Source organism: Copadichromis virginalis, linkage group LG7 (genome assembly GCF_057382275.1).
Source record: "Copadichromis virginalis isolate Kocher_CV1m ecotype Utaka linkage group LG7, C_Virginalis_male_GT1.1, whole genome shotgun sequence".
NCBI lineage: Eukaryota > Metazoa > Chordata > Actinopteri > Cichliformes > Cichlidae > Copadichromis > Copadichromis virginalis.
The window spans coordinates 7,880,887-7,892,209 of NC_140624.1; the positions used below are offsets into that span (position 1 = coordinate 7,880,887).

At 39.4% G+C, this 11,323-nt stretch overlaps 1 protein-coding gene across 2 annotated transcripts; it reads left to right on the forward strand.

Annotated features, from left to right (window-relative positions):
• Positions 1 to 2,847: 2,847 nt before the first annotated feature.
• Positions 2,848 to 11,097, forward strand: unc45a (unc-45 myosin chaperone A). 2 transcript variants are annotated; one of them, XM_085461443.1, is made up of 19 exons: positions 2,848 to 3,006; positions 3,123 to 3,315; positions 5,292 to 5,467; positions 5,553 to 5,642; positions 5,778 to 5,945; positions 6,159 to 6,327; positions 6,454 to 6,624; positions 6,806 to 6,977; positions 7,105 to 7,405; positions 7,490 to 7,584; positions 7,738 to 7,879; positions 8,214 to 8,354; positions 8,481 to 8,608; positions 8,676 to 8,742; positions 8,906 to 9,019; positions 9,120 to 9,235; positions 9,795 to 9,912; positions 9,998 to 10,153; positions 10,242 to 11,097. In XM_085461443.1, the coding sequence occupies exons 1-19, from the start codon at positions 2,983 to 2,985 to the stop codon at positions 10,527 to 10,529; spliced, it is 2,829 nt and encodes a 942-aa protein (XP_085317569.1). In that variant the 5' UTR covers positions 2,848 to 2,982; the 3' UTR covers positions 10,530 to 11,097. The 2 variants fall into 2 exon arrangements, with proteins under 2 accessions (XP_085317569.1, XP_085317570.1); XM_085461444.1 differs by lacking the exon at positions 2,848 to 3,006 and having other exon boundaries at positions 3,151 to 3,319.
• The last annotated feature ends 226 nt before the right edge of the window (positions 11,098 to 11,323 follow it).

The window sequence follows — 11,323 nt, forward strand, 5'->3', positions numbered from 1 at the left end:
TTTTATACTGTTGTACAGGTACAATTTTTGTAGGCTTTGATCCGTTATCTATTTAGCCGTATCTACTGAAATTAGATCCAGGGTCGAAATCAAAGACAGGTGCGATTTTAGGGAATCTTGAAACTGAAACTATACTGAAACTGGATTTTAAATGTACAGTGGTGTTTCCACCATTTGCCTATAGCTTCCTGCACAGACAGGCACCTGCAGGTTTTTGAAGAATCATGGGGGAATCTCCAAACAGTGTTATAGTAAAACAGTATAGTAGTGATCATATATGGTGGACATAAGTAACTGAGGTTATACATAGGGTGCCTTGAAAGATAAAGCCTTAAAAGAAACAAGATATATGTTATAAGGGAATCCATGGCCCATTTCAAAATTGACCTGAACCTACACTGAAGGCACAGAATGTGAACAGTAGAAGGGCTAATAAGTCTGTTATGTGCTGCGCCAATGGCACAGGAATAAACTGGTTATGATAATACTAAAGTTTTTTTTTAATTACTCTTGCTTGTTATTACATTTTAAACATCACAGCAAACTAGATTCAATGATTTTTTTTACTGTTCCTATAAAAAGCAAGAATGTACAAGCGTTTCGTCTTTGCTCTAAACAAATTCAATTCTGAAAATTATTAATACCTTTTGAAAGAACTTTTCTACTAATGTATGTGAGAGACTGAAAAATGGAGGACAGTAGCTGTCCATTTCTCACCTACTATGTCTCAGTGGACTATGGCAGTAGAACCTTTTAAGCATAGAAATCAGACACTAATAATTAACAGTTGACTAAAAGCAAATCATCCCACATAGATAGTGCATTAAAGATAACTAGCATTCACCTGTTTTGTTTCCAGTGCTGTGCTTGTTTATAAGAAACACAGGCATTTAAAGAAAATGCAATAGAGAGTTCTTTCTGAGGTAGCTGGAAAGTTTTATCTCTATGAAATTTTTATAAAGCTACTGCAGTGGGACTGTTGTAACCCCTGCCAAAGTCCTATGCCAACAGACAAAGAGTCTTAGGCCACAGTGACAGCTGCTGAGAACCACAGTGCAGGTAAACAACAGTAGCAAAGCCCTGTGTGGAAAACATAATGGTGCATTGATGATGAGCTACACTGTTGTTTTTTGGTGGCTTATCGAAGTCTGTTTTTTGAAACAGAAGGTCTGCTGTCACTTCAGTTATTAATGAGCAGAATACGCAGGAAATTACAGGAAATGTGTTTTACTCCAGCCGCAACACACAATAACTTCTTATAAGGTCTCAAAAAATATTAAAAGTGGTTTGCTATGTTTAAGCTTTCTAAGTTATTTCTGTACTATGGTTCCAGAAAGTCCACCAGTAATGACAGCATAATTTTCCACAAAAGGAAGGAGCAAATGTTTATTCAGCTGTTGTTGATTTCAGGCCAGGCCTTTTTTTCTTTGGGACCCTGGTGCTGTTTTAGATTTCCTGCAACTAAATTATGTAAGAGACCTTACAGAAAAGTCCAGGCAATAGGAAATATATACCAATCACCATGCTGGATATTCTTCTAAATTAACAAAGGTGCTGTGGTAATATAAGACCCTTAACAGGTGTACCTGAGCACAAGGACCAAAGGTGACAAACTTGTCTCCAAGGCGACAGAGGACATCGAACAATAGTGCTAGACAGTATTGGTAAAAGGAGATTTCCCATAGGACTGGTATAAGAAATGCAGTACACGTCCTTTAGTGTTTTTAACTGTGGAGTTCCACTGCAAGAGACAAAGCAGTAGTGCTGACCTTAGGTTAACATATTAATTTGCAATTATATTATTTTATTTTATTTTTTTACACCAAAATTCAGAATGCACTCTTGTTTCCAAAAAGTGAGACAACGTTTTCCTTGGTTCATAATAAATGAATCACTTCACTATGAGGTGCTTAAATTTTAATGTAACACATTATTTAAGTTGTTGTTCTTCTACGTATGACCTGAAGTACATATTTTGGCTGAACTGGCACTGTGGAACAACCCAGTTTGACATGCAAAACTTTTTAATTAACATCCACAAACATTTCAAATGGAATCCCTAGCACGTAACATATAAATACAACAACATGCAAACTGTAGAAGACAAACACTAGTTCCTTCTTCCTGTCTTGATCAAGTTTAGTATAATAAAAGACTGTATTGCTTAATAGCCTCCCCAAGTGGACAGTGTTCACATAAAAATGTTTAACATTGTCCTGCATCATACATAGGATACTTATCTAAGTTACTGACATTTATCAGTGCTAAAAAATTTGAAATAATTACAGTAAAAGATCAATTTATCTTTGAGTGGTACTTAGTTAATCAGACTTACGCATACACTTATACAGTTAATCAAAATAACTAGTTTCTTTTTTTTAAAGGCAATAATGACAAAAGTCATAACATTTATGTTAAAACTTCACATAAATGAATTCTTAAAAATATATCATTTAAAGCTGCTCTATTGATTCAATAACTTTGAGCATTTGTGATTACATTTACAAAATGTGGCGAGTGGAGAACAACTCAGTCAGACGAGTGATTTTCCCACAACCTAACAACCCAAATGTTCTTATCATGTGTAATTCCTTTTTAAAAAATAGTTCTATATTGCTATATTACAGTTCTCAGACAGATATGGTGAATGTATGAAAAAAATGAACTGCTGGCTTTCACAACCCCTCTTTATGACATAAGTAGCCTGATATAACTCTCTGTGTCTGCATGGACTGAAGAAAGCCACATGGAATGGAAATATAACCAAATAAAGTGGAGATGGAGGCAGAAACGTTGTAGCTGTTCTCTTCCTTTTATGGTAATACAGCGTGGGCGAGAAGGGCGGTGCACGTCATCAACGTGCTCCGACACCCGGAAGTGTAGAAAGATGTAACATGTTTGGCTGGAGTTAGCGGTGTTTGCGACCACGTATAGTAAAATAAATCTACATATTTGCATTATACTGTGTGCGACACCTTAAAGATGAGTGATACTGAAAAAGAAAAGGTAATGTAGAGAAACAATTCGCTACTTTTGCCTAGCTTAGCTAATTTCAGTCAAATACATTTGATCGAAGTTTCTCTGTGATCCCGCTGCTACCTTTCCCCCCGTCTTTACTTTAGGACCCCGCCGCCCTGAAAGAGGAAGGAAACACTCTTTTCAAGGCAGGAGACATGCAAGGTGCTGTTTGCTGTTACACCAAAGCACTGAAGCTGACTGACAGCCATGCAGACAAAGCTGTACTGTACCGTAACCGCTCTGCGTGCTACCTTAAGCTGGAGGAGTACAGCAAGGCAGAGGCTGATGCCTCGAAAGGTCGGTATGTTCTCTTGTTTATTCTCAACATCACTGAATAACTTCTCTTTCATCGCGGCCCACAACTTAGCTGAAATTAAAGAAAATAGTCCGTATTAGTGCTCAAATTAGCCCTATTTTACGCGGTTTAAAGTTCATTCATCATCCAAATAGTTTCACAATATGAATACTGGCTTGTGTTCTTTTTATCCATATTCGCCAGTCACATTAACAATTATGGATAAAAGTAACTTCCTGCCTGGAGGTTTTTGGATCCTGTCCAACCTTATAAAGGTTGCACTTGCACAATGACCATAATGATAACAGTCATCCTCCTGGAACCTCGCCATGTACACTTTTGAATAGCCCTTTATTGTCATTGTACATCCATCCACCCATTCGCTTCCGCTTATCCTTTTCAGGGTCGCGGGGGGCGCTGGAGCCTATCCCAGCTGTCATAGGGCGAAAGGCGGGGTACACCCTGGACAGGTCGCCAGTCTGTCACAGGGCTAACACACAGGGACAGACACACTCACATTCACTCGCACATTCACACCTAGTGGCAATTTGGATTATCCAATTAACCTATCCCCACAAGCTGCATGTCTTTGGATGGTGGGAGGAAGCCGGAGTACCCGGAGAGAACCCACGCAAACACGGGGAGAACATGCAAACTCCACACAGAAAGACCCCGGCCTGATGGTGGAATTGAACTCAGGACCTTCTTGCTGTGCGGCAACAGTGCTAACCACCGTGCCGTCATTGTACACGTACAATGAAATTGTGGGTGCTCCACGCCAACTATGCAGGAAACAAATATAAATAGTAAGACAACAAGAATAAATAAGAAACAGGAGTAATCTATAAAAGACAAGAGAAAGGCACGGAGGTTGCAAAGTGCACTTATATTACGATGTATGGGTTAGAATATGTAAAATCATAATAAATTCCACAGTCATATCAAGGCAAACAAAAAAGGTGCAGAAATATCTTATCAACCTGTACTTTGTGTATATGAGTAGTTAACAATAAGGTAATTTGCAATACCTCTGTAAATACATACAAATGAATCTATGCGCATAATGCACAAGCATATATACGCACAGATGGCCTTATATTTCATTCATTCAGATGCTAAAAAATAGAAAAGAAACCAAAGAAGCATGACAACTTTAAACTGAGCTACTAATCTGACAATTTTCTACAGATCAGCTCATCTGACTCATACTGTGTATATATTTTCTTTATACATATAGATTTAAATTGCTAGATGGATAAAGAGCCAAAGGCACTGGTCCAGCTTTCAAACTGCCCACATCCAAACCTATCACATGATTGAGTGGAACAACACTAATACATGAAGGCCCTCACGCTGCAATCCACAGTACCAAGAAAGGGTTATGCTGCCAATATCCCAGTACCAGACAGCAAAACTTCACCAGCCATCCTGTGACCATGACCTAGTAACTGTTTTGGTAGTAATGGGACACCTAAACCAGTGGTTTTAATGTTATGGTATATCTAGATTATATTTAAGTTATATTGAAAAAGTGAAAGTGTTTACTGACTTTTCTTACTTACTGTGAAGACACTACTTGATTGATACTCTGCCGCATGTGGTGCAAACTGAGAGTATTGTAAACAATGGAGTTTGAATGCGCTCTGCTGGCCAAACAGTGTGATGACGTCGATTACATACAAGCATCTTTTCCTGCAATATAATAATTAAACAAACAATGGACAACATAATTATAATGGTATATATGTCACCAGTATCATTATGTTGTCTTAACAAAAACAAACTTTTAGTTATTAGGTAGGTATTATAGACCAAAGAATTCTTATTGAGCAATAGTTACAGCAGAAATATTTTTTTTATAATGGATAACATTATTCACAACTTGTGATTTTCAGCATTCTGGACATTGTTGCATGAAATGTGTCTTTACACAGATGCTTTTGCAGCTTTGATGAATATTATTATTGTCTCTTTCCAGCACTCGATACTGACCAAGGTGATGTGAAAGCCAGATTTCGGAGGGCCCAGGCATTTCAGAAACTTGGCCGGTTTGACCAGGCCTTTCTGGATGCTCAGAGATGTGCCCAACTGGAGCCCAAAAATAAAGCTTTCCAGGATCTGCTCAGACAGCTGGGAGCACAGATTCAGCAAAAGGTGGTGTGATGTGGATAAAGGTGTGGATAAACTTATTTTCTAAATTGTATCTTGCTAATCGAAATCATTTCTCTTAACCCTTTAGTCAGCACAACTAAACTCCACCGATGCTCGTGTGCAGCAGATGTTCTCCCTCCTCTTAGATCCATCTACTAAAGAGTGCGATCGACAGAAGGTGAGAATAACTCAAAAGGCAGATGAATACATTCCTCTAATTCATTCTTGATGCGCCTGATATTTCTTCATTAATGCTAATGCGTCTGTAAAACTGTACGGCACCAAAATAATCAAATCCTTCAATCAATTTCAGGCTGCTCAGAATCTAGTGGTGCTATCTCGAGAGGAAGCAGGAGCTGAACAGATCTTCCGTAATGATGGAGTGAAGCTAATTCAGAAACTTCTGCAGTCAAAGCTGGAGGATGTTGTACTTTCTGCTCTCAGGACATTGGTTGGTTTGTGCACAGGACATCAGTCTAGAGTAAGTGTGACTGTTCCTTTGAGATTACTATTTGCTTCATCTTTAAAGTCGCTTTTTATATTTTTGTAGTTTGGAATTATATAAAAAAAAGGTTTATATGCATTCTGATTTCCATCCATCATTAATGTGAAGCTAGAGCAGGCTGTTCAATGTGCTTGTCACTCAGTTGTTTTGCAGTTCATTATTGCTGATGTCCATTCTTTGAATTTCCAGACTATGGCGATAGTGAATGAGTTGGGAATGGAGCAGCTGTGTGTGGTAATGGGATCAGGAGCTTCAAGTGTGTCTCTGGCTGCCTGCCATCTGCTACAGGTGATGTTTGAAGCTCTGACAGAGGGAATGAAAAGAGAGATCAGAGGAAAAGATGAAGCTATACTTCCTGGTGAGTTTAGATACTTATATTGGGAACTTGGTTACACTGAAGGTTAACCTTTAGCAAATGTTTTGTGTGTGTCGGCTCTGTGTTCTTTACATTTAATTGTTACTCACTATATGAATCTTAACACAGAACCATCCAAGGAGCTGCGGTCAATGTTACGACACCTTTTGGAAATGATGCCAGCATCAAATGTGTCAGGACCGGGCAGAGACAGCGCTATAAATCTCCTTGTCAAACAAGTACCCCGCAAATCCTTGAAAAACCCAGATAACTCCCTCACGTTATGGGTGGTAGACCAGGGTATGAAACACATCCTACATGTAGGCAAATAATTTATTAAACCATGGTGGATACCAAGGCATGCATTACCATGACACAAAGATGCATGTTTATTTTGTTCATTTTTCTATGTTAGAAAATTTATAACTGATGTTATCTGTTATCACTGTATATGAATTAGAGACTCATTGTTTTCCTACAGGGCTGAAGAAAATCCTGGAAGTGGCTGGGACTGTCCCAGAGATCTCAGAAGGGCCACCTCTTACAGACAACAGTCACATGAGCTGTTCAGTCTTGCTGAGCAAACTCTATGATGACCTAAAGAGTGACAAAGAGAGGGAGAACTTCAACAAACTATGTGAAGAATATGTTCAGTGAGTTGACCAAGGAAGCTTGTTTAAACTGTTTGTTCGTTTAGATCTTTTTTCCAGAACTGCATCACAAGTCCTTTGTGAGCATGAAAACTGATTGATTCTTCTAACATAATGTTGTTGTGGGCAGGCAACATTTCAGCCGGCCTGGCCTAGACGGCAAGCTGAGAGCCATCCAGACAGTATCAGTGCTTCTACAAGGGCCGAGTAATGTGGGTAACAGAACTCTGGAAATGTCAGGAATGATGGATGCCGTGATATCGCTGTGTGCCTCCGAAGATGTTACTCACCAGCAGGTAGCGGTTGAGGCTCTAATCCATGCTGCAGGCAAAGCCAAGAGAGCTTCATTTATCACAGCCAACGGAGTGTCCCTGCTAAAGGACCTATACAAGAAGAGCGAGAATGACAGGATACGTGTGAGAGCCCTAGTGGTAAGTACCACAGATAGTTTTAGAAAATAACACTTCTAAATAAAGATGAAAATAACAGCTATGTGTATGTGGGCTATTGCACAGGGTTTGTGCAAGCTTGGATCAGCAGGAGGAACAGATTTCAGCATGAAGCAGTTTGCAGAGGGATCTACACTTAAGCTTGCCAAGCAGTGCAGGAAGTATGTTGGCTTATATTGAATCTTAAGCCCTAGGTATAGATTAAGAGATGCAGCATGCTTGATGTACATCTGCAAAACCTGATCTAAATACCAGGTTTTGAGTGGATTACTGGATTTCAAATAACTGACAAGCTTTATCTCTTTCTCTGTAAGGTGGCTGTGTAATGAGACTCTCCCCCCAACTTCCCGCCGCTGGTCTGTGGAAGGTCTCGCCTACCTCACCTTTGATGCAGATGTAAAGGAAGACTTGGTGGAAGACAAGAATGCCCTGCTGGCCATGTTTGACCTTGCAAAGGTATAACTCATCATTATTTTCCTCATAGCTGAAAGAATTTAAACTGAAGTCTTATATTTTCTCCACTCTGACTTCTGTGGAGTTAACAGGGTCTGATTCTTCATAACCAAACGTCAGCATATTTGGCACACACCTTCACGGTGCATTAGATGGCAGTGTTAGTCCTGTCTATAGCGCTGACCAGTTAATCAGTAGTCCTTTCCTGTCTCTCATTGGACTCATTTGTTCTAAATCTAAGTAACTATTGCTAACTATTTCATGTCACAGGACCAGATTGTCATCCATGCTTGAAATGCACTGATGCCCTTTTTGTGTTTTCTGTGTGTTTTTGCAGTCCGAGGATAAGACTGTGCTCTTTGCTGTGGGTTCTACATTAGTGAATTGCACCAACAGTTATGATGTGGAGAAACCAGACCCTCAAATGGTGGAGCTGGCCAAGTATGCAAAGCAGCATGTACCTGAGGAACATCCCAAGGTAATACTAAAATTAACCTTTTCTTTTCAAGTAGAACTAACATAGCACAATATTTATTTTATACAGCTTCATTTCAATTATTTTTGGTTATGATTCATATTTCTGCCTGCTTTTTTTTTATGTTAGGATGCACCTTCCTATGTAGAGAAAAGGCTGGTGAAGCTGCTGGAGGCTGGTGTGGTGTCTGCATTGGTTTGCATGGTCAAGCAGGAGAGTCCTGCACTCACTGAGGCTTGTAGGGAATGTATTGCCAGGTAGGAAAATGGCAGTAAGTCTTGTTTTTTCTGTAGATTTTCTGGTTAATATAATCTTTCACGGCAGGGTGTTCTTGGCCCTAGTGGAGCGACAGGAAGACAGAGGCACAGTGGTGGCACAGGGTGGAGGAAAGGTAGAGTGTACTGATAAAAATTTCCCAAATTTCCCCTTGTGGGACAATTAAAAGATTTTTTTCTATTCTATTCTAAAATACACTCGGTTTAGCCTACACTCTTAACTAAGCACCACACTTCAGAAGGCTTAAATGATTTATGTCTGCTGCTCTCCTCCAAAAGGCTCTGATCCCACTTGCATCCGACAACACAGATGCAGGAAAAATCAAAGCTGCACAAGCCCTGGCAAAAATAACCATCACGTCTAACCCGGAGATTGCCTTTCCAGGAGAAAGGGTAAAAATGCAAACAGTAACACACAAGTTAACTTAAAAAAAATACAATAACTCTTTAACATTATCTTGCTTTTGTTTGTTTGTGTATTTTTTGGGGTCAGATCTATGAGGTGGTACGCCCACTAACCAGCCTTCTGAGGCTTGAGTGCACCCTGCTGCAGAACTTTGAGGCACTCATGGCTCTCACAAACCTGGCTGGCATCAACGATAGACTCAGGTTCGCCACTAGGGGGGAGTCTCTACTAAAAGTATTCATACAAAACAGTCTATTTTCATTCCAGAACATTACATTTAGGATACTTTTATTTATTTATTTATTTTACATTTTCTGCATTTTGCAAAGCTACTTTTGCAGATCAATACATGTGTCACTTTTATTGCTTAGCATAAAGTATTTAGATGGTGTGAAATCCTTCCATCAAACCTGTTTTTAAATTCTTCCAGGGTGACCACAAGTGACTGAGACTTAATATAGACTAAATCACAGACTTGATTAACATGCAGTAATTTTCTTGTATGGCAACTTTCCAAAGACTGAAACATTTAGAGTCTCTGTTGACCACTGAAATCCAATTTCCTGTCAAAGCTGTTTTCACTGTAGAAGCTGATAATTAACGCTGAAGTTGTGCAGTTATGCAAAGCATGCCTTGTTCTGTTTTATTTTTTACTTTTTTCAAAACTTACATTATATCTGCCTTTTAAAGCATCTTTTATCCTGATCAGCGCAGTTTCATAAGTGTTTTTCAGTTTTCTGAATTAAGTATACACTTTCACAGGCAAAAGATCATCAAGGAGAAAGCTGTACCTAAAATTGAAGGTTACATGTTTGAGGAGCATGACCTTGTACGAGCTTCTGCCACAGAGTGCATGTGCAACTTGGTTTTAAATACTGAGGTAAGGGATAATTTATTAACAAGTCTTTGAATACATGAATACCGGTTGAACTGACAGTAGCGGCTGTGCTGTGTGGCATCCTCAGGTGCAGAAGCTCTACCTGGCCACAGGAAATGATCGCCTGAAGCTGCTCGTGCTTTATAGCGGAGAGGATGACGGGAGGCTGCGGAAAGCTGCTGCAGGAACCTTGGCCATGCTGACAGCCGAACATCCTGAACTCTGCGCTCGCATCCCTGGAACTGTAAGAAAAGCACTCCAGTAGTGTCGCTACCATTATTTTATTTTTTTTTACTCTATTTTTGCTCACATGACTTCTGTTATCTTCTCAGACAACCCACTGGCTAGAAATTGTGCAGGCTTTGTTGCTCAGTGAAATACCTGACCTACGTCATCGTGGAGTGGTCATAGTTCAGAACATGATCCAGGCAGAGAAGAGTCTGGCTGAGAAACTCATAGAGAGCGAAGCTCTGGAAATTCTTTCCGTCCTTGCAAAGGGAGGAGAGGGCATGCCAGATGCCGTCTCGAAGATAGCTCAGAACTGCCTGGATAAAGCAATGGAGTACGGCATCATCAGAAACAGGGAAGAAAAGGAGAAGAGCTCAGGAACTGAACCCTGAACACAAAGTGCAGTGTGTGGATGTGCCACCTGACAGCGTTTCAGTTCTTTGAACATTATATTGGACCAGTGAAGTAATTTCATTTTTGCAGGAAATGGGCTCATATGTCTTAACAAAAAATGATTAAAAGCAATAAGGGATGTAGTGAAGAATGGTATCAAATGGAAGAACCAACAGCACAGAAATGATTTTTGACTGCTGTGTAACGTTGATTGTACACTTGTTAAAGTCTGGCAAAAGTGTGTATTCCACCCAGAGACCAACATTTCTCCTCCATGTATTTCCACTAAAAATGACCATTCCTATATATGTGCAAATATTTCATTTGAGTGTCATTATTAGTCCCACAAACACATTCTTATTTTTATTGTGCACACTACTTTTCTCAATATTTTATTTTATATTCAGCAAAAATAGAAACATTTCATTTACACTATAAAATTTACTTTTTGTTTAAATGTTTGTTATCACTATTATTGACAATCCAACACATTCCCAGTGTGCTTTGTTGTTTTAATACGTTTTAACTGAACACATGAAAAAAATAAATAAAAATGACCAATCCTCACTTCTGTTTACTTTATTCCATATCCCACCTGGCTAGATGTACTTTATAATGGTGCTTTAGTGCTGGGATGCCCAACTATTTTTATCCCTCAGCCATGAAAGGCTGGCGGGGTATTGTCATCGCCCTACTGGGCAGGCAATATGGATACCCAACTCTTTGAATGCGATCACTTGACAATGAAGTAATGTAGGAGTTTCAAATTTATACCTTAAGTGTATGTACTGAA